Source organism: Eriocheir sinensis, chromosome 2 (genome assembly GCF_024679095.1).
Source record: "Eriocheir sinensis breed Jianghai 21 chromosome 2, ASM2467909v1, whole genome shotgun sequence".
NCBI classification, from domain to species: domain Eukaryota; kingdom Metazoa; phylum Arthropoda; class Malacostraca; order Decapoda; family Varunidae; genus Eriocheir; species Eriocheir sinensis.
The window spans coordinates 17,705,057-17,728,495 of record NC_066510.1 but is presented as its reverse complement, the minus strand read 5'-3'; the positions used below and the strand labels follow the sequence as shown (position 1 = coordinate 17,728,495).

The window sequence follows — 23,439 nt, the reverse complement described above, 5'->3', positions numbered from 1 at the left end:
ACTCATACGCCAACGATTCCATTCTGCATTATTCAACTTCTTTCAATAAAAGACCATCCCAACAGGAAGTATATGACTCCAGACTGGAGAGTGCAGAACGCTTAACCTCAGACCTTGCTATCATTTCCGATTGGGGTAGCAGGAACCTTGTGTCCTTCAATGCCTCAAAAACTCAATTTCTCCACCTATCAACTAGACACAATCTTCCAAACACCTATCCCCTATTCTTCGACAACACTCAGCTGTCACCTTCTTCAACACTAAATACCCTCGGTCTATCCTTAACTCAAAATCTTAACTGGAAACTTCACATCTCCTCTCTCACTAAATCAGCTTCCTCGAGATTGGGCGTTTTGTATCGTCTCCGGCAGTTCTTCTCCCCCGCACAGTTGCTATCCATATACAGGGGACTTGTCCACCCTCGTATGGAGTATGCATCTCACGTGTGGGGGAGCTCCACTCAAACAACTCTATTGGACAGAGTGGAGTCTAAGGCTCTTCGTCTCATCAGCTCTTCTCCTCTTACTGATAATCTTCTATCTCTTAAATTCCGTCGCGATGTTGCCCCTCTATCTTCTATCGATATTTTCATGCTGACTGCTCTTCTGAACTTGCTAACTGGATGACTCCCCCCCTCCCGCGGCCTCGCCTCACACGGCTTTCTAATCAAGCTCATCCCTATACTGTCCAAACCCCTTATGCAAGAGTTAACCAGCATCTTCACTCTTTTATCCCTCACGCTGGTAAACTCTGGAACAGTCTTTCTTCATCTGTATTTCCTCCTGCCAACGACTTGAACACTTTCAAGAGGAGGGTATCTGGACACCTCTCCTCCCGAAATTGATCTCTCTTTTTGGCCATTCCTCTGTACTCTATTCAGGAGCAGTAAGTAGCGGGCTTTTTTTTATTATAGTTTTCTTTTTTTCACTCCCTCGAACTGTCTCCATTTCTGTAAACACACACACACACACACACACACACACACACACACACACACACACACACACACACACAGCCACGGGGCTCTGTAATGCTGTGGTTAGCACGCTTGCCTCACAACCGAGAGGTCCCTTCAGTAATTCCGGGTTAAGTGGAAATGTATAGTCAATTTCCTTTAATCCGTGCCCCCTGTCTACCCAGCAGTGAATGGGCCTCGGGTGTCAGGCGTGGGCTGTGTCCTGCCGTTCCACTTATGAGTTCCATTCTCATTCGGGGAGGGTACGGCCTGGCGATCGTGAGTCTAGCGCGTGGTCAGACCACAGTGAAATACGCAAATATAATTGCAAACATGCCTGCACGCTCGTGCTCCGACACACGAAAACTGATAATAACAAATTTTCCAAAGTTATGATTTAACAGTTCGTAATTGTAGTGTGAGAGAGAGAGAGAGAGAGAGAGAGAGAGAGAGATTTAAAGAGCATTGTAAAGTTTCCCTTTAAACGACTGAATCACGTTGCCCTTGCCCTTGGACATTCCCCGGGGTCAGTGAACAGAGCGATATTTACACAGAGCTGATAAAACGAGGAAGAGCATTGGCCACTGAAAATACGGTTTGGCTAGGTTTAGATATGATGCACGGTAGCAAATCCACTGAATTTTAATGTGTGTGTGTGTGTGTGTGTGTGTGTGTGTGTGTGTGTGTGTGTGTGTGTGTGTGTGTGTGTGTGTTTGAAATTGACCATATATAATCATTTCTCTAACACCGACGAGTGAATGCAAGTTTACTGTAACTGCAGAAGTGGCTCCCTCTGCTTCCAAGACCCAAACTTTATGCGACAGCTGATTGCGGTTGGCTGAATCGTCTCTCGAAATTTCCTCCCCAATTTTTCTTTATCTATTTTTCTTTCACGGCCCACAGATTGTCCTTTTAAATATATTCCCCAGTCTCTTTTTTCCGTTACTACCTTCATATAAAAGCCCCTATATTAATTAAACAAGATAAAAAAAAACCGAGTGCATCGTTACGTAGCTTTTTTCATCTCTGTTTGTAAAAGTGACTCAGCTGGAGGAGCCAACACACGGCAGCGCCCCAGCAGCGGGTATAAAAGACGGTGGCATGAACCCCCAGCAGCACAAGACTTTTCAGTTCTCTTAACGCCATCATGAAGGTGAGTGATACGTCCTGCGATATAGAGGTGTTGTTCCATGGTCCTCAGATAGAAATTAAGATATTGTTTTTCTTTTCTTTACAGTTCTAGAGCCAACTATACAGGGTAACCTCACAAACTATTCTCACTTGTTGATTTTGTCCAGAAAAAAAAGTAAAGCGGAAAAGGCGGGTGGTGGGTGGGAGGGAGGGTATTGACAGTAGTTAATAATTTTGAATGCGTGTACCTTTAAGCAGGAAATATAGTCAAACATTTGTAAGTATATTTCCACGTGCTTGAAAAAGAATAACTGTTACTTGCGATAGATTTATTACTATTGATTTTGAAACAGCGTTCACCTTTAAACGGAATATATGGGCTGTCATTTGTATGTATATTTTCACTTGATAGGGAAAGAAAAAAAAAATGACATGATTGCAATATCCCTTTTTTTTAATTTTATTTCGGAAATAGTATAGATCTTGATATATCTGGCATGCATACATTCCCCTCCCCCACACCTACACCCGCGCACATACATACTAATTGGTTAATTTCTTGTTCTGCATGTACAGCTTTCCCTGATTTTCGCCGTGGTTGCGGCCTGTCTGGTGGCTGCTTATGCCCTTCCCGGCCCTGATGCTATTGCCGGTCCTCATCCCGAGGCCCTTCCTAGTCCTGTTCCCGACCCTCACAGGCACTGGGGCTGGGGCGGCTGGGGCCATGGTGGTTGGGGACACCACCATCACGGACACCATCATCACCACCACGGTCACCACCATCACCATGGTCACCACCACTGGGGTTGACATGTACTAATTGTGTTGTGTGAAACCAGACAGTGGTTTGTAATATTTGTAATATTTTATAGTAACATTAATAAAAATATAAAAGTAATCTTATGTTTTATAATAAAGCAGTGTAAATCATCTGTGTAAAGGGGAGAGCTTACAGAAGGCAGAAAGAAGAGACTGGCTTGGCTTCTGACCGGTAGCTTTCAAGTTGATAAACATTGCCACATTACAATATTGCATAAAAACTGAAGTAGTTAAATATACATCAGAGTTTTTTCCAGATTCTGGATATATTTATAACCTCGTACCTTAAGGAGAGTTGGGCTAGGTGAGTAGCGACACCTAGGGGGGGGGGGGGGGGGTCAACGCCATATGAAGTAGGGTGGTCATTTTCATACTCCGCCACCTTTAGCCTCCTTAGGATGGATAATAATAAGGTACTCATTAAAGGTAAGTTCCATCCAGTGGCCTGAAAAAATCCCCGCCATGGATGGGATTGAACGTGGGTCATCAGCATCATAGTCGTGCAAACAACTGAACCACTGCAAAGTTGCCAGTGCCATTAACGGGCTTGGGTCGACCTCCAGTTTCGAGAGCCTAGCATCGCACCACACACATCACATGAGTTCGGGAGGCATCAATAGTTTACCTTCTGTAGCCGCCGTCTACGCCATCGGCGGCTGGGTTATGCACGAACGAATATGTTTGTCGCCAAATCGCGAAGTGGATAAGTGAAAGGGTATAAGTAGTGAAGTTGGGGGACAGGATCTGTGGTGTGTTGGTGTGGTTTGGCTGTTCGGTGTTGACTGACAGTAAAAGTGTTATGCCAGCAGTTTTGGCATCACGTCATGTCGGTACAGAAACAAATATAAATGTGAATGTTTGCCATGTTTGGCGGTAATGAAATGCAGCCAGGTGTACTGGAGTGTACTATGATTCATGTAGACGAATATGCTTGTGAATATGCTTGTGAACTGTAAATGCTTCTGAACTGTAATGCCATATTGTGAAGTTAGGAGCGAAGCGAAGCGATGGTGTGGCGCTCGGTGGTGGCGGTGGTGGTGGGCAGATGTTTGTACGCCTAAGTTGTCGACGCAGCAGTAAGGGAGGGAGAGATAAGAGTGCTGACTGGGGCGCCCTGAGGCGCCTGCATCTTGCATGAGGCCCTCCTCTGGCTGGGTGCAGAAGCAGGACAACAGTGTCAAGGGCCACACATCAGAGCCACACGTCTCCACCTACGAGCGCAGCGAGGATATCGGGAAAGTTGATTGTCCCGGCTAAGTGTAGGTATCAATTTTGGCCTGTAGTGTACAGGAAATGACCTTTGAGTTGGTTATTCGTTTTGTGACAATAGTGAGGACTGCTCTGTAGTGAGTCTGTTTAGTGTGTGCTGATGGTGGTCGTGCTGCTTTCTAGGTTTGACCGCTTCTGAATAAAGGGAGCGAGTTCCACACGGCTTGTGTCAGTCACCTTCATCCCACCAAGGCGCTGACGGCGCCTACACCTTCCAGTGTTAACAAAGAAATATCGTATAGTAGTTTAAGTAGTGGTAGCAGTAGTGGGATAAAGTGATATATGGACTTACCACCACTGTTTGTTCCGTTTACTACTACAGAATTTTTAACATTCTAATTATACACTACATATTTGTCGAGTTCAATGTTGATAATATAGTTAAGTTGTGTCAAGGGAAATACTTATTGGTTGAAGCTCTTTATTTTTGCTGATATATTGATCATTACTTTTAATCAGGGAGGAAGTGCAGAAGAGATAGTGTTGGCCATGGGTTTAATTGGACTTGGTTTATAACAGTTGTGGGATCTTTATGAGGCTTCACTTCACTCGTCAGGAACAGGCGTCCTTTCAGAGTCTCAGTGGTACTTGCGAATATACACTCTGCTGTAACCATGAGGACGGTGATGATAATGCTGGTGATGACTACGTCCACCATAGTGTGAGCCGTGTCCGCGGTAACGCCCGCCGTAGTAGCTACCGCGGTACCTACTAGGATTTGGGTCTGGGAGGGCCTCAGGGTACGGGAACGGCTCGGGATCTGGATCAGGGTAGGGGTCGGGCATGGCCTGGACCACCATCATCACAGTCAGGGTCACGCCCATCATCAGGAGTAGGGATGACTGTGGGGAGATGTCATGAGTGCCACGGTTGTTATTTTTTTTTAATTTTACAACAAAAGAGTCGGCACAGGGGCAACAAAAAAAGTGTAGAAAAAAAGCCTGGTACTTGACGCTCCCACAACATAAGATAGTATTAAGTAGCCAAAAGAGAGATCAATTTCGGGTGGAGAGGTGTCTCGATACACTCTTCTTGAAAGAGGTCAAGTTATAGGCAGGAGGAAATACAGACGGAGGAAGGCTGTTCCAGAGTTTACCAGTGTAAGGGATGAAAGAGTGAAGATACTAGTTAACTCTTGCATAAGGGGTTTGGACAGTATAGGGATGAGCAAGAGTGGACAGTCGAGTGCAGCGGGGCCGCGGGAGGGGGGGAGGAATGCAGTTAGCAAGTTCAGAAGAGCAGTCAGCGTGAAAATAGCGATAGAAGATGGAAAGAAAGGCAACATGGCGGCGGAATTTAAAAGGTAGAAGACTATCAGTAAGAGGAGGAGAGCTGATGAGACGAAGAACCTTAGACTTCACTCTGTCCAGGAGAGCTGTGTGAGTGGAGCTCCCCCACACGTGAGATGCATACTCCATACGAGGGCGGACAAGGCCCCTGTAAATGGAAAGCATCTGTACGGAGGAGAAGAACTGGCGGAGACGATACAGAACGCCCAACCTCGAGGAAGCTGATTTAATGAGAGAGGAGATGGGAAGTTTCCAGTTGAGATTTTGAGCTAAGGACAGACCGAGGATATTTAGTGTTGAAGAAGGTGACAGCTGAGTGTTATCGAAGAATAAGGGATTGGTGTATTTGGAAGATTGTGTCGAGTAGATAGGTGGAGAAATTGGGTTTTTGAGGCATTGAAGGACACTAGATTCATTTTATCCCAATCAGAAATTATAGTAAGGTCTGAGGTTAAACGTTCTGCAGCCTCCAGTCTGGAGTCTTGTAATTCCTGTTGAGAAAATCTTCTGTTGAAAGAAGCTGAATAATGCAGAATGGAGTCGTCAGCATATGAATGGCAGGGGTAGTTTGTTAAAGAAAGAAGATCATTGATGAATAACAGGAAGAGAGTGGGTGACAAGACAGAGCCCTGTGGAACACCACTGTTGATAGGTTTAGGGTAAGAACAGTGACCGTCTACCACGGCGGAGATAGAACGGCCGGAAAGGAAGCTGGAGATAAGGGAACAGAGAGAAGGACAGAAACGGTACGAGGGCAGTTTAGAAAGAAGAGACTTGTGCCAGACTCTATCGAAGGCTTTGGATATGTCTAGCGCAACTGCGAAAGTTTCACCGAAACGGCTAAGAGAGGATGACCGAGTCAGTTAAGAGCGCAAGAAGATCGCCAGTAGAACGCCCCCTGCGAAACCCATACTGGCGATCAGATAGAAGGTCGGAAGTGGAAAGGGGCTTTTGAATCTTTCGGTTAAGGATTGATTCAAAAGCTTTAGATAGACAGGAAAGTAAAGCTATAGGGCGGTAGTTAAAAGGTTTGGAACGGTCACCCTTCTTTGGCACAGGCTGTATGAATGCGTACTTCCAGCAGGAAGGAAAGGAAGATGTTCATAGGCAGAGACGAAAGAGTTTGACCAGGCAGGGTGTCAGCACGGAGGCACAGTTTTTCAGGACAATAGGAGGCACTCCATCTGGTCCATAAGCCTTCTGAGAGTTAAGGCCAGAGAGGGCATAGAAAACATGAAAAAAAGTTATTTACAGAAGGATGTGTGTTTCAAGGGAAGGCGCCAACCACTCAACGAAAGCAATATAAAAGCTTATACTCACTGCCTTCATGATGCCGAGCTAGGGAAGGAAGACTTAGCTATCGTGCTGAGTCGAGGAGTATCTTTTCGTCTCTAGTGCTTGGATGGTCCGTTCACCTTTTATAATCGCCCCGTCCTGGCCTGCCGGGCAATGGTTCCGGTGTTTCCAGTTCGTTGTATTTTGGATGCCTTACTTTTTTGTTTGCTTGGTAAACCCCATATAATTACGTTTTATATGCGGGAAAACTCGAAAGCATCCCCCGGTTGGTGATGCTTTTTTCTTAATTCGAAGAAGGAAAATTTTTTCTTGAGTTTACTCGTTCGATAACTCCGAGATATTTCATTATTTTTCCATGATGCTCATATTGCTGGAATCACCAGAGAGGAATATTGTAAGTGTTTTGGTCATTTGGCTGTAACGTGTCAACAATATTTTCGCTTGCTTAAATCTGTGTGAAATTTGTGAGCATTTTTTTTATAGCTATCTCACCTCTAATTTTAGATTTGACTGAGTTCTAGAGCCAGCTTGTCCGTGATATAATTTCTTGACCGAATTCTTTTTGTCACCATCATCACCACGGTCACCACCACCATCACCGTGGCCACCACCACTGGGGTTCACATGTATCAATTGTTTTGTGTGAAACCAGACGGTGGCTTATGATATCTTATAATAACTTTAACAAAATATAAAAGTAATCTTATGTCTTATAATAAAGCAGTGTACATCATCTGTGAAAAGAGGAGAGCTTACAGAAGGCAAAAAGAAGAGACTGTCTTGGCTTCTGACCGGTAGCTTTCAAGTTGATAAACATTGCCTCATTACAGTATTGTATAAAAACTGAAGTAGTTAAATATACATCAATGAGTATTTTCAGATTTTGGATATATTTATAACTTCGTGCCTTAAGGAGAGTAGGGCTGGGTGAGTAGCGACACCTTGGAGGGGAGGTCAACGTCATATGAAATAAGGTGGCCATTTTCATACCCCGCCACCTCTAACCTCCTTAGGATGGATAATACTAAGGTACCCATTAAAGGTAGGTTCCATCCAGTGGCCTGAAAAAATCCCCGCCATGGATGGGATTGAACGTGGGTCACCAGCATCATAGTCTTGCAAACAACTAACCACTGCAAAGTTGCCCGTGCCACTGATGGGCTTGGGTCGACCACTGCCTAGTACCGCACCATACACATCACTTGAGTTCAGAAGACATCAATAGTTTGCATTCTGATGTTAACAAAGAAATATCGTAGTAGTTTCAGGAGCAGTAACAGTAGTGGGAAAAAGTGATAGCGACTTACCAGCACTATTTGTTCCGTTTACTAATCCAGAATTATTAACATTTTAAATATACGCTCTTTGTCAAGTTCAATATTGACAATAGTTTTGTTAAGTGAAACACTTATAGCTTGAAGCTCTTTTTATTTGCTGATATATTGATCATTACTTTTAATTAATCATGCGGTATTTGGAACAGAGTGAGGAAGTGCAGAAGGGATTGTGTTGGTCATGGGTTTAAATGGACTTGGTATATAACAGTTGTAGGATTTTTATGGGGCTTCACTTCACTCGTCAGGAACAGGCGTCCTTATCGTTCAAAGCCTCAGTGTTACTTGCGAATCTACCCTCTGCGGTAATGAGGACGGTGATGATGATGATGGTGGCCGTGTCCATGGTGATGACCATGTCCGCCGGGGTATCTACCGGGGTAACCAGGGTCTGGGAGAGCCTCAGGATACGGGAGCGGCTCGGGATCTGGGTCAGGGTAGGGGTCGGGCATGGCCTGGACCACCATCATCACAGTCAGGGTCACGCCGATCATCAGGAGTAGGGATGACTGTGGGGAGATGTCATGATTGCCACGAGTGAGTGAGTGAGTGTTTGAAGGGAAGGGGCCGACGACCCAACGAAAGCAATGTAAAAGTTTATACTTACTGCCTTCATGATGCTGAACGAGGGAAGGAAGACTTAGCTACCGTGGTGAGTCGAGGAGTAGCTTTTCGTCTCTAGTGCTTGGATGCTCCGTTCACCTTTTATACCCGGACCTGGCCTGCCTGCCGGGCAATGGTTCTAGTAACTTCATTGCGCTGTCTTGTGGATGCCTAACTTTTTTCTTTGCCTGGGAAACCCATATAACCTCGGTTTTATATGCGGGGAAACTCGAAAGCCTCCCCCGAAACAGGAAAATTGTTCATACGTATACTCGTTCGGTAACTCCGAGATATTTATTTAATTATTTATTTTTTTACAACAAAGGAAACAGCTCAAGGGCACACAAAAAAAGAAAACAATAATTAAAAAAAAGCCCGCTACTTGCTGCTCCTAAAAAAAGAATCAAAAGAGGTGGCCGAAAGAGAGGTCAATTTCGGGAGGAGAGGTGTCCTGATACCCGTCTCTTGAAAGAGTTCAAGTCGTAGGCAGGAGGAAATACAGATGAAGGAAGATTGTTCCAGAGTTTACCAGCGTGAGGGATGGAAGAGTGAAGATGCTGGTTAGTTTTTGCATAAGGGGTTTGGACAGAATAGGGATGAGCATGAGTAGAAAGTCGTGTGCAGCGGGGCCGCTGGAGGGGGGGAAGCATGCAGTTAGCAAGTTCAGAAGAGCAGTCACAAATCGATAGAAGATTACTTTTTCTTGATGCTCATATTGACGGAATCAGCAAAGAGGAATATTGTAAATGTTTTAATTGTTTAGCTGTAGCGTGTCAACAATATTTTTGCTTGCCGGAGTCTGTGTGAAATTTGAGCTTTTTAATTATAGGTATCTCTCACCTCTAATTTTAGACTTGACTGAATTCTTGATCCAGCTCGTCCGTGATATAATTTCTTAACTGATCTCTTCTTGTTACTCCCTTTGTCTAACGCAGCACCATCATCTCTACACTTTGTATCCTAGTCTCTGGCCTCGTTGTTAGTATTCAGGTATCTGACCCATATAATAAAAAAATAACCGTAATATTGTTTTATATGTATATTATGACTTTCAGACTTGTTGGGATGAGTTTCTCTTATGGATTCATTCATCTTCAATTATTTTTATTGTTTTCAATTCTGCTTATTTTTTCTCCTTATAACATCTCTCGTTTACATTAAACCTAAGTACTGAAAACCTTCCACCAGCTTTAATTGCTCTCCATCTATCCTTATTTCAATATCATTTTTCTCGCTACCATTATTATCGCAAATTTGGTTACACTAACGAGTACCGTCATTCCTGGCGTGTTCACTTCGTACCAAGTATTGAGAGCACCTTATAGTACAGTTTGAGACTTAGCTATATCTGTTCAGAGCATGAAGTCGGTTCAGGGTGGAGCTGGTATCGTCGTTTACCTCTAGCCATGCTGCCAAATCAACCTTCGCACATACGTCCCTCTCTTATTTCCCATCCATATGCTATTTGAGTGATAATTTATATATTCTGTATATAATAAAGGAAGTTATATAGTACAATGAGTGTCGATGTTTAGGATTATAACAACGATTTGTATAAATTCTATGACATGTGGCACGATTTTTTCCCATGGTGCCACGTTTTGGTGGTGTTGGTGTTGGTGGTAGTGGTGGTGGTGGTGGTGGTGGTGGTCGGCGTGTCCCCTTGGGTCCCTCCCCCGGGTAGCGAGGGAGAGAGAGAGAGAGATAAACAGGTGGGTTGTGGGTGGGTAGGTAGAGAGACGGTGCCAATCTGATAATTGGCGGTCGAACTGGCACCGCCGCACTCATGGGAATTCTGGAATCTGCCACACCTTGAACCGACTTCATGCTCTGAACAGACTATGGTCAATCTAGGAGAAATTGGCGGACGGGGGGAATCCGCGGGGGTCTCTCCTTCCGTACCACGCTGCCACATCTCTGTCTCCAGTTGTGAGATTAGAGTTCAAGTGTGAAGTGGACCACCATTGGCCTCCCTTCACTCACTCACTCTCTCTCTCTCTCTTTATTTTTTTATTTAAACATGTTCAGTACATTAGTACATGGCAGTATTATTTTTCCGTGCTAAAGTTCCCCGACCGTTGGGGAGCTATTTAAAAGCTTCTGCCGATTATGTTATACAATTATATACATGTTTACGGTGGGTGTAGGAGTAGCCACCTGTGGGACGCAACCTTCATCTGCTGAGTGGACAGTTGTGTCACATCCACATCAGCAGTGAGGTTGTTCCACCACACCACCGCTGCAATGGAGAAGGCACGTTGGTGGGTGCTGGAGCGGGCCATTGGCACTTCCAGGAGGGAGGCGTTGCTCAGCACACACACACACACACACACACACACACACTCACACTCACACACACTCACTCACTCACTCACTCACTCACTCACTCTGTATATGTATATACACATTTTATTGTTTTGGTTTCGACGTGAAGAGGCAGGATGCTGGGGAGAGGGAGGGGTGTGAGAGGCAGAGGCTGGAGCGGGCCTCCCATGGTCCCACCTGCTGAGCCTTCCATGACCTTGAGAGAAGTGACCTGGTCCCTGGATGTGTAGAATGACAACGTTGGAATACAACAGTGTCAAGTGTCGTGGTATTTATACAAAATTTTTGTTATTATCTTAGAAACGAAACAATCTTAACGCTATATGACTTTATTGGATTATCCAATTACTTAATTAAATTCATTTAAAGGTAGCAAATAGCTGACATATGAGAGGAAGCAAGAAGTCTTGAAAGTGTGTGGCAAGGTGCGGGGCTTAGCTGACCCGCAGCTGTCACCGCCAGTTTCAAATAGATTGACTGTTACTGTCTTACTTCCTCGGTTACTTCATACTAGTTGTGCTCTCTTTCGTGTGTCCTCACCGCATTGACACAATTTCCATTTAGCATTAATAGGTAAAGGTGGGTGCATACGCTATAGTTTCGCGTAGCTGCAGTGCTCATCTCCGAACCGTTGGCCCTTTGAGACTGGTAGGTAAGAACCACGGGCCAATGTGAAATCCGGTATAGCTATAGTTTACCTTCCCCAGGTTTCCCCAGATACCCATTTATCGACTAGCCCGAAAGGGAGAATGAACATCTGGGTGAGCTGTAAGCCAACTGCCCTGGCCGGGATTCGAATCCGGGCTCCTGTAGTCGTAGCCAGGCACGCTGACCACTGCTCCACGGAGATGCGTGCTCGAATAGCTCTTAAAAATGAAGGTTTTATAATTATTATAGATGAACCCGAATGTACTGCTGATGGTTTTAAAAGACTCGACCCTTCAAAACTTTTTTTTCGGGCCTCCTGGTAGATTAGCGTCGTTGGTTCAGTTCACCTCCTCGGCACAGTGGAACGCCAGCACTCGTCGAGCGAGCAACTCTCCCCGCCTCTGTGCCACCTATAGACTGCTGAGTTGCTCGCTCGGTTCAGCTACGGGCTGCCATCAGTGCCATGTGCATCCGTTTCCCCGCCTGGCAGGCCAGCCGGCGGGTTCAACCTTCCACCACAGCGACGGGCCGTCAATTATGACAAAGGCCCGTTCCCCTTCTGGGGGGATAAATCTTATACCAACCAACCATCCTCGGCACCATGGTGAGACAGAGGGTGCGGCCCGCACTGGACTGCACACCCCTGCCTTGAACCGAGCAATTTTCGAGATAACTTCATAAGTTTTTATTGCCTTCAATAATAATGAAAAACAAAAATAGTTCGTCTGAGGTGTGTACCCCACATCCGCTCTCTCTGGTATTTTCTTTTAACCTATGTTACCGTCGCGCCTGGAACAGACGTATTGAAAATTTGCCGCTATATGTATGGTAACCTCGTGCAACAGGTTCAGTTCAGTTACTATAGGAAATTTGTCGCTCATTCATCTTCTAGTGTGATGTGATGACTTCAATGATGGGATTTTTGTAGCATATTTAAGTCAATCGACTCAAATAAAAAATGAAAATATCACGTATATTTATGTTCTTTGAGTATCGAATAGGGAATAGCTAACTCTTTTTACCTTCAATATTCCAAAGACTGAAAGGCCGGATCAATTTTTAAGCATTTATTGATTTACTGTTAACTTTATCTTCTGAACTTATTTACTGCATGACTTAAGATTCACAGTCAATAAAAACCAGTTGATAAATTGAATATATTTTGTTTTGGCTAGTGGCATTATTTCTAATAATTTCGATATTGAATCTTCTTTTTGCCTACTTGTTTTCTTGAGTTTACAAAATAGAAGAGTAAGTTTAGTTAAAGTCCAGAACGTAGGAGCTCACCTCAATGCTTAATACTACAAATTTGGTGTTATTTGTCCATGGACTTTAAAAAAAATGGTTGTTGGAAAACTGGACTAGTTCAATAAAATATGGCATCTTTTAATTTATTTACATTCAATAAAACATAAATGAGTGGTAATTTATTGGGTCATAAGAAACAGAACCGTAACGGTGGTAATGGTTTTGGAAGAGTCAAGTTTTCTTGGAGTTGGTCGAAAACTGAAGCCACGGGCATTGATGCGGCTCTCGTATCTTGCATGTTACTTGTCTCAATCTATTAGTGGTAGGTCTCGTACTCCACGACGCTGTATCCACGACGGTAGGGGCGGTAGGGTGTACGATGTGCACTGTAACCTCCGCCATACCTTCCATGACCACCGCTGTAGCTACCATATCGGCTGTAATGGCCACCACGACTGGCTATTGCTTCTGGAAACGGCTCCGGGAGTGGTTCTGGCATAGCCTCCACGTCCAACAATGCCGTCAGGACCACGGTTACCACCAGCACGAGGGTCATCTGAGGGAAAAGGAATCATAAGTGCGAAAATCAGCACTGTGTAATGGTGATGACATGTCAAGGTGAGACGCTAGCGGGCCAACGAAGACGAGGGCAAGAGTACTCACTGCTTTCATTACGTAAAGTGGAGAAGGCTCAGGAGTCGTGAGTCGAGAAGGTGGATCTGCTAAGTTTGGGGATTGTGTCCTCCTTTTATATCCAAGTGCTTCTTGCGCCGCTGGCCTTATGTTCTGGTAATTCCCTTCGTCTTGTACATACTTGATCTTTTTTTTACTCTGGATATTTCCCATATGATTTTTTTTTACCTTTATCTGATACTTGCTCGAAAATATTTCGTGCGACCAAACTAAGTGGCTTTGTTACCAGGCAGATTAAGTAAAGTATATTCTATTCCATGGTATGTGCCTTTCCTGTAGTGACGTTTATTATTGTCACTATCATTAAAGTCACTCACTGTCCTCTCTCTTCCATATAGCTAGTAGGAGTTTATGTTTTGAGTTGGAGCTGATTAGACGTTGTGTCTATGCTTAATTAAATGGACAGTGTGCTTGCAGCCCGATTTTTTTAGTGTGTCAATAACCTCGTTTTTTTTTTAAAGCTTCGGACACTATGTTTAACAAACGAGTGATATTGGTAATGAGGTGAATAGACGCAGTTCATATCTGTCCCGGTGAACATCGCACTGAACACTTAGAAACATAAAGGGTGTTTTTTTCTATCATAATGTTTCTCTGCGGATAGTTTCCCATGAAAATCAACTTGGTTTGTTTAACTTTATCTTATTCATTTTTAAATTGAGCTGACGTACCGGTTACAACAGTTTGCCTTTACGTTTTTGTGACATTATGTGCAACAGCAGGCTATTTGATGGTTTGCAGTCCCTTCGAATGATCTGAAGTCTCTAAAGTAAGTTGAAGACAAGCAGTAAAGCATCCAAGCACCAAGCACGGACGCCGTTCATCTCACAGGACTTGCTTCATTTAGTTTGTTTTTCCTTTCCTTTTCTTTATCTTTTTAATCCTACCATATTAGTGTTTTTGGTATCTAGGTGACTACAAATATATTAAAAATATCTCAGGAATGTTACTATTGATGCCAAGACTGAAATTGATTGCATACTTACGAAGTCAGAATTATGGTTCCTCAAAATTCTGCCATCTTTCAATCGTGATTTTTACCATGTCCTTTTCCTTTCCGTTTGAAAATTCAGGATCATAAGAATAGCCACCTGATATTGCCAACTGTTACATACCATGAATACCACCCATAATGCAAGGTGTTAGCTATTAAAAAAGGAAAAAAAATGGGAATGCACGAGAAGGCAAACCATCTTGGTCTGCCCTGCACACAGCTGTATACGTTTTCCTCCTCCTTGGCTTGCTCCTTAGGGCGCTGCGAAATCGTAGAAGGAGAACTTTGGAAGGCAGACGGTCCTCTTTCGGTCATATTCTCAAGCCTTCCGCCGCTCATGCTCACGTATTTGACAAGGTTTTCGTAATAGTTTGGGCATATTCAAGGGTAGTTTTATGGCCCTGGTGGTAGTTTGACCCTTGCTCTGTACCAAGCTAAATAAACACTCATTAAAGCTTGACTGATATACTTTTTTGGCCTCAGGAAATTGTTGATGTGAGAGGTTGAGGCGTCTGAGAATACCGACCCTAGACTGTATCCTGCGCATAGTCGTGCCATTCATGACATTACATACTTATATCTTTGCAATAGGGAAGACAAGTTCAAGGAGGCACATAATTCACAGTTTGCGATAACGCCAACTCACCCTTCGTATTAATGTTTCCTGTTAATCCTCTTTATTTTTTTTTCTCGCTACTTATCCTGTAGACTTACCAGTGTTTCGATGATAATGAAGATATGAAGATAAGATTCTTTTATTGCAGAACTGTGTTAATATTCTATAGTTAAATATGTTAGAGGGACATTGACGATTGTTACAAGAATACTAACCAAATAACTCCATAGGATATTTATTGCTGAGACTTCTAAATCTCCTCTCTGTTCATAAACAATCAATGTATTTTAATTTATTAGTATATTATCAACATTACATGAGTTGCCATATTCTAGTGATCGTACAGCTCCGTAAATGTCTTTTTATTTATCATACAAAAAAGGGACACTACTAATTATTTCTAGAATGTTAATCGTAAAGTAAAATGTGCAAGATGGCTGAATTTGGTCCTAAAATCTACTACGCGGTGTTTTTGGCAGCGGTCGTGATGACGTGGACAGTGCTTGTAGTGATGGGGGTGATCATCTCGCTGTCGGTGTACAACGTTGTGGTGTAGACCGCCTTGGAATGTTAATGGTCTCACTGGTTGTCACTGATTGTCTCTTGCCACCGTTCAGCCCCAGAAGTAGCCTAATCCATAAAAGAAATTGTGGGGATAGTGGTGGTGGTAGGGATAGTGGTAGTAGTGGTGGTGGTGGCGATGCTTGAAAAGTTTCCAAAATGGTTCCGGATGAGCGTCAGCCTCCGGGACTGCATCAGGGAAAGGGGCGGGCATGGCCTGCACCATAATTAGCACCGTGAAGGCCACGCCCATCACAAGCAGGAGGGTCAGCTGAGGGTAGAGGCGTCATGATTACAGTGATTCAGACTTACTTTAAGAAGTGTTTAGGTAGAAGCAGATGAAATGTGACTGTTTCACCAAAAGCGACTGGAAGATACTCACTGCTCTCATGGTGCTGAGGAAGAGAAAGCTCAGATGTGCAGGGTTGGTAATGTACGTTTGTTTTGTGCGACGCTTGTGTCCACCTTTTATACACGATGACAGAGTAATGTGTACTCTCTGGATATTATGAGCAAACAAAAAAAAACTCATAAAGACTCGTTCGGCCATAAGAGTATACAGAAGTTGTATTCTCCTTATTGCTTGAGTCATGAGAGATGGCGGAAAAAGCACCTATATTATGGATATACTTAGTCGTGAAGACATTTCCCAAATATATGGAATATCGTTGTAATTTTCTTTTCACGTATTGTTCACGGCCTCGCCAGAAAGAACTTTTAGGACGAAACAATGTGGTACATACCTAGGAATGCAAGCGATAGCCATCTGTTTCACAAAGTCGCTATTATTTTATCTCTCTATATGTTTGTGATTTCGAAAATGTCTCCACTTATATATATGCACAGAAATATTTTTTTCAACAAATAATCGCTCAAGAAGATGTGCACATATGCAAGTGTTCAGGTATTTGAATATACTCTGAGAGGTTAGACAAATCGGTTACCTGCAAGCAGGCTCACCACAAGGTTCTTCGCTCACAATGCCAAGGTTGGGGACGGAGGGATCGAGATGCGGCACGGGACTGGCATTGACAATAAGGGTAGGAAGTCAGCGTGTGGGATGGCTCGTATGAACGGTCGTTGCATCACTTTGGGTTTATGGATACCTGGCGGCGATTGGAGTGCTATTAATCCATTCACTTTTGACCAGTCCAGTTCCTGAGTTGTTAACACACTGCAAAGACAACGTTCCCTGCTGAAAACTAAAGGGATGCCAGTTATTACTACATCGTAAACGCCATGAGTGGAGTGTGGAAAAGGATTCAAACATTCATTGGTATACCTGCTTACACGCCAGGAGTAAACTGTATAACTATGAATTACCACCGGGATATCAAACAATTCTATTCCATCGAAATTTTCCCAGAATAAGAGACAAGTAAGATGCACACGTCTCCGCCAGGCCTGCTTGCTATTCCTGGCACTCTTAACCCTCATTGCTGCGCCGCCTTCCAATCCACTCTCCCTTTCATTCTCCCGCGCCAGATTGCCTCGCTTCACCTGCCTGCCTCCATCTCATTTCATCCCCAGCTTTACCAGCATTTGCTTCTCGAATCCATCAACCCACAATCCGCCTCCCACCCTTTGCTTGCAGCCACGCTATGATAGCCATAAAATTCTCTCTCAGAGCGACAGGTTTTGAATTCGAAATGTGTGTGCGTGTCATTCACCAAACATCGGATCACGTGCTGGGTTTCCGATGGCCAGGCAGAAACTTTCAGAAAGAAAACTTTGTTAGGTACAGCTGGGAGCCCACCACACATCCAGTAATCGCTCCTTGTCAGCGAAAAACCTTTCGGCCTGAGTAAGACGCAAACGGGAGCTGGTGTGTGTGTGTGTGTGTGTAATTCACCAAGGCCTGATCACGTGTTGGATTCGTAATCGCCAGCAGGTACCCTCCCGACATGAGCAAGTGCTCTTTATCGTCGATCTATGGGTACTGCCAGGTCTTCACACACCAAACACCCCATCCCCCTTGCTCAAGGGTGGACAGTAACCACTCCTGGTCAACGGAAAGAATCCGCCCTGTGCGGGCTCGAACCGCCAACCTGTCAGACCGTGAAGCCTGGCAGCGAAACGCTCTACCAGTTGCGCCACGGTGTGTGTGTGTGTGTGTGTGTGTGATGGGGGGAGTAAATGAGAGAGAGAGAGAGAGAGAGAGAGAGAGAGAGAGAGAGAGAGAGAGAGAGAGAGAGAGAGAGAGAGAGAGGGGGGGGGGGGGCAGACTGGCAGACAAACAGAAGCAAACTCATAACATACTTTTGAATGGGTTTTATTTTTTACAGTGTGTTTATTGTAGATACTTGGTTAATGTCCTTTGGCTAATTGAACAACAGACATTAATAATTATCACCCGAACATTCACTTTACGTAAGGGTTAAGGATTCCTGGAATGAGGATGCATACGTAAATATCTTCTGGTTTAACATACAAGAAGGACATCAACAATTAGTGCTATAACGATAACTACTTCCTAGTTTATTGTTGTGGAGACAAGGAAATGCCTGTAAAGGACAAACTGACAATTATCAAATATTTCGAGACCACCACATACGAATACACGTACATATTGTCTTGTTCTTAGACCTTTTAACATATAAGAGACTGCATAAAGACTCTGTTTGGTGAAAAAAAAGGTAATTTTGAGATACTGACAGTACCAGCGAGAGAAACGGTGATGATGATGGTGACTGAAATCGATGGTGATGGATCATCCCGCGGCCACTGTGCTACAATGTGTGAACCCCTTCGGAAAGTTATGGGCTCACCGCTTTCCTCTGCTTGCTTGTCACTGCACTTCAGCCCCAGTAGTACCCATAACCATAGTAGGGGTAGAGGGGGTAGAAATAAGGGCGGTGGTACCATCCTCCCCACCCGAAAGTCGGCTCCGGATTGGCTTCTGCCTCCGGTGCTGCTTTGGGGACTGCAGCAGGGAAAGGCCCGGGCATGGCCTGCACCACCTCTATCACCGTCAGAGCCACGGCCACCACAAGCAGGAAGGTCAGCTGAGGGGAGAGGCGTCTTCATTACCAAGATCAGTACTTGCTTGTATGTATAGAAACAAGCAAAAGAAGTCGCGATGCGACTGTTGTACCAAGCACAATTAGAGGATACTCACTGCTCTCATGACACCGAGGGAGAGAAGGCTTAACTATCCTGAGTCGAGGAGAAGGCTCACTTATCCTGTGTCGAAGATCTGCGTCTGGTCAGCCTGAAGGCTTCCTCCACCTTTTATAGGCGGGCACAGCCTACTTTGTAGTCCTAGCATAATAATAGCATTCAGAAGTCACAAGGAGTCGTTCAGTTTCGAGTCTGCGGTCGCTGTATCCTCTTAATGATTTCACAGTTCTGAAACGTTCCTTAATGAGCAATGATAAATCCCGGTGAACTTGGACTACGCTAAACAGTTTGCATAGATATAGCAAAATTTCGCTATTGTCTTAGGTGTTTTATTCATGTCCTTATCAGTCTGTAGGAGGAGGAAAGCCAAACAAATATGACACAATCGGTTGCAGTAACCAGTTTTTGAAGTAAACTTTTTTTTAAATTTATATTTTATGCTATTGTGTGTAAACACTTATACACATCACAATGATGAATATACATTTCTTGCTTATGTTCCAGCAATAAGGTGCGCGTGTGTGCATGTCTTCGTTAATGTGGATGATATTATGTTCCCTGATGTTGAAGCCAATGGTCACCCCCGCCAGGAGAGTTTTCCCACTCACAATGCCATGGCCGGGAACGGTGGGGTAAGGAATATGGGTCTGGCATAGCCAGCAGGGGAAGGGAGACGTGTGTCGTGGCTTGTAAACAGTCGGTGCATCAGGTGGGGACAAGGTCACACGCTGGTTGGAGCTGAGGTTTAGATATCTACAGGAGCTTAAGAATATATTTGAACAGCAACACGTTCCTGGGTGCAGAAACGTAATTATCCAAAGTATTGCTTATCTGAAGATGTCTTTTTGCGTCTTATGAAGCCCAGGCGCCCTTAGAGAAAATGGTGTCTTGGGCCGTCACCAGTCACGGTTGTCTGATAACGGTTATGGGGAAGAGGAGAAGGCGGGGAGGATGGTACAATATTAATCATCTTAAATGTCCTTTTCAAATATTTATTAATATTTTATATAGAATTAATAATTTCATGTAATTATTAATCGCGTAAATGTCACTTTCGACAAGGTCTTGTTTCTTTTCATGGCGGAGGATATATATTTGTATATGCAGTTAGTATGTTAGTATGTCCCTATTTCTGTTACCGGGCCGATAGTGGTAAATCCCTTCATGGTGTCTGCCTAGAACCGGAGCGTAGGAGGAGAAACGAACGTGTGTTGACGTTTGTGCTTGCATCATAAAGCAACGTGGACTGTTGTTGTTGTTGTTGTTGTTGCTGCTGTTGTTGTTGTTGTTGTTGTTGCTGCTGTTGTTGTTGTTGTTGTTGTTGTTGTTGTGATCGTTCTTGTTGATGTTGTTATTGTTCTTCTTCTTCTTCTTCCTCTTCTTCTTCTTCTTCTTGTTATTATCATTATTATTATTATTATTATTATTATTATTATTATTATTATTATTATTATTATTATTATTATTATTATTATTATTATGATAATGATGATGATGATTTATTTCAACATCACCATCATCATTATTATTATTATTATTATTATTATTATTATTATTATTATTATTATTATTATTATTATTATTATTATTATTATTATTATTATTATTATTATTATTATTATTATTATTATTATTATTATTATTATTATTATTATTATCTTTATTATTATTATTATTATTATCATTATTATTGTTGCTGTCTTTATTAATACTATTGTTATTATTATTATTAATATAATTAATTCCGACTTCCGTGTTTTTTTCGAAGTGGCCAACTGTTTTTTCTTGTTTCCTGTTTTTCGCATCTTTACTACCCGGCTCAATGTGGAAAAGACAGGAAATAATGATTTGAACAGTTTTGTAAAATATTTACTTCTATATGGGATGTAGGAATAAAAATTAAATTAAGAACGTATATTTATTGACAACTGTGATATAACATACCTGTGTGTGTGTGTGTGTGTGTGTGTGTGTGTGTGTGTGTGTGTGTGTGTGTGTAATTCACCTCTTGGTCTGCTACGGGTCTCTCTCGAAACAGCCAGCCGTGTGTGTGTGTGTGTGTGTGTGTGTGTGTGTGTGTGTGTGTGTGTGTGTGTGTGTGTGTGTGTGTGTGTGTGTGTGTGTGTGTGGGTGGGTGGGTGGGTGGGTGCGTTGTGAAGGCCGTAGAAAAGATCGAGGGGATTCGGCCACTGCCATGGAGGTGGTGGCGGGAAACATCACTGAAGTAGCTAGAGTGGTGGCGGCAGTTGAGGGAAGAAGTGTTGGAGTCGTGGAGCTTAGAGTCTCGTGTTGTGTGAATGGCTCTCACTACGTCTTGGTTTTACTTGAACCCACCACGAGACGGGTGCCTCTTCTTACTCAACCGTAATAGCCGTGTCCATGGCCAAAATGATGTCCATGTCCAAATCCATGTCCAAAACCACCATGGCCGAATCCACCATGTCCAAAGCCGCCGCCGCCGAAGCCACTGAATCCGCCGACGAAGCCACCAAACCCATCAAATCCACCAAATCCACCAAATCTGCGGCGGTGCGGATCTGGATCGGGGAGGGCCTCGGGGTCTGAGTCTGGGAAGGGGCTGGGCATGGCCTGCACCACCACCAGCGCCGCTAGGGCCACTGCCACCACCAGCAGAAGGGTCAGCTGAGGGTAGAAGTGTTACTCATGAATACGGGGACCAGCACATATATGGGAATATGGGGGAGGGTAAATGGTCCGGAGATAATGCGGACGTTGGGATGTATCAGTGTCATTAAAGGGGTGGTGAGCCAGCACAGGCAGGAATACTCACAGATCGCATGTTGCCGAGGATTGGATATATACTTCAGCTGCCGTGAGTGGAGGAGGTGCGTCTGGTGCCTGAGGATTCTGTTCTGTTCTCAAGATTTACCCCCATAATAGGGGGACAGGGCCTTTGGCCAAAAGACGGCCCTACAAGGGGGATGTTCCGCTCAGCTTTTATAGTCAGGGCCATCATAGGAAAGCCCGCTTAAGACCATTCCAGGGGCACTGCCACATCGTGTTTTTTTGTGGGGGATTCCCTTGCTTAGAGGAGGCCGAGAGTGGCAAGCCACACAGCAAAATATGATTCATCAAAGTAATGGTATATGTGTTAGATAGTTGGTTAGTTAGTTAGTTTGTTTGTTTCTGTGCTTTGTGTATGTTTGTTTGTTTGCTTTATGTGTGTGTGTGTGTGTGTGTGTGTGTGTGTGTGTGTGTGTGTGTGTGTGTGTGTGTGTGTGTGTGTGTGTGTGTGTGTGTGTTCATTCATATATATAGAATCAAGTGGTATCCCTAAGCAAGGGAGTGTGGTAACTACATACAGAGGTTCACTACACTCGGGCTCCTTTCCATCACAGCACGCTTGGGAAGGGATCCGCAGGCCATGGAAGAAAGCTCCTCGTCTACAAGTTTTACAGCTGAAGCCTTCTCCTTGTTTTGAATCGTGGGGTTTGATTTAGTTATATTGAATTGTGTGTGTGTGTGTGTGTGTGTGTGTGTGTGTGTGTGTGTGTGTGTGTGTGTGTGTGTGTGTGTGTGTGTACAAATGGAGTGAAAATAAGTTATAGAATACAAATAGCATCTCGTCCTAGTGCGAAATGTTTAGGATTCTGTTGAGGATAACTAAAAACAAACAAACAAAAAGAAAAACGACTGGAGTCAGCATGTCTGGTTCTTCGACGCTCGCCTCGCACGCTTCCGATCGGCAGCTGATCTTTGCCACATCTTTGTCTCACTTTAAGTCTCACATTAACTCTCACAGCATCTCTGATTGTATAGTAAACATCTCCGAAAGTTTAGTTGTTTTAGAAGATTTGTTCAGGGTAAGGATAATTCAATATTCTGTTTACAAGATGATGATGGTAGTTGATATCACTAAGAAAATCTTTAGTAAATATCTTTACAAGGCAAAACAGAACATCATCTTAGATGCCACACACAATAGCTTTGGTCGTGTGTCCGGGTCATCAAACAACTTGCGAAATGACCGAGTGTGGTGACTGACTCTTGATCAATCTGCGAGTCTTGAGTAGAATACAAGAGCGTAATAGGAGTGAGTTTACTTGTAAGAAGAAAATTTGTTCACGATTAAAGCCCCAAATACACTGCCGAATTTTGGCCACGAACTTGTCGCCGAATCAGTTCGTAAAAAAATTCGGCGACCGGCTCGCCGGCATGACCACGATTCTTATAATTCGTGGCCATTCGGCGACATGTCGGCGAACGCTCAAGACAATTCGGGGACAATTCGGAGACATGTCGCCGACTATTCGGCGTCCATGTCGCCGAGTTCAGAATCTGAAATTTTAACGTTTTTTTTTGTCGCGCAATAATTGGCGACAAATCTCCGAATTGTCTTCGTATGTCCCCGAAGTGTCGGTGACATGTCGGGGACAATTCTCCGACAGTGCAAAGATTTCTGACAGCTGATCATCTGATGCCCATGTGGCATATACAAGCACGGGAATCCGAGGTGCAACACACTTCTTCACCGGCAGCTGAAGAGCCCACCTCGTCTCTCGCAACTTGTTCCTGGG

The 23,439-nt window shown here is 43.9% G+C and overlaps 1 protein-coding gene and 4 long non-coding RNA genes across 5 annotated transcripts; 1 reads left to right on the top strand and 4 right to left on the bottom strand.

Annotated features, from left to right (window-relative positions):
• Positions 1-1,774: 1,774 nt before the first annotated feature.
• On the top strand, positions 1,775-2,984 carry LOC126997976 (uncharacterized). The gene is made up of 2 exons (XR_007752538.1): positions 1,775-2,108; positions 2,663-2,984. It is a non-coding gene; the product is annotated as an uncharacterized LOC126997976 (long non-coding RNA).
• Positions 2,985-4,578: 1,594 nt separating this feature from the next.
• LOC127000440 (uncharacterized) lies at positions 4,579-8,845 on the bottom strand. Its single transcript, XR_007754039.1, has 3 exons — positions 8,701-8,845; positions 6,784-8,602; positions 4,579-5,016 (listed from the first exon to the last, which is right to left on the bottom strand). It is a non-coding gene; the product is annotated as an uncharacterized LOC127000440 (long non-coding RNA).
• Positions 8,846-13,048: 4,203 nt separating this feature from the next.
• Positions 13,049-13,632, bottom strand: LOC126997970 (uncharacterized). Its single transcript, XR_007752536.1, has 2 exons — positions 13,581-13,632; positions 13,049-13,473 (listed from the first exon to the last, which is right to left on the bottom strand). It is a non-coding gene; the product is annotated as an uncharacterized LOC126997970 (long non-coding RNA).
• Positions 13,633-18,037: 4,405 nt separating this feature from the next.
• Positions 18,038-19,010, bottom strand: LOC126997963 (uncharacterized). Its single transcript, XR_007752530.1, has 2 exons — positions 18,900-19,010; positions 18,038-18,786 (listed from the first exon to the last, which is right to left on the bottom strand). It is a non-coding gene; the product is annotated as an uncharacterized LOC126997963 (long non-coding RNA).
• A 1,795-nt stretch (positions 19,011-20,805) lies between these two features.
• Positions 20,806-21,778, bottom strand: LOC127000400 (uncharacterized). The gene is made up of 2 exons (XM_050864091.1): positions 21,693-21,778; positions 20,806-21,544 (listed from the first exon to the last, which is right to left on the bottom strand). Exons 1-2 carry the CDS (start codon positions 21,699-21,701, stop codon positions 21,260-21,262), a joined length of 294 nt encoding a protein of 97 aa, XP_050720048.1. The 5' UTR covers positions 21,702-21,778; the 3' UTR covers positions 20,806-21,259.
• Positions 21,779-23,439: the final 1,661 nt, after the last annotated feature.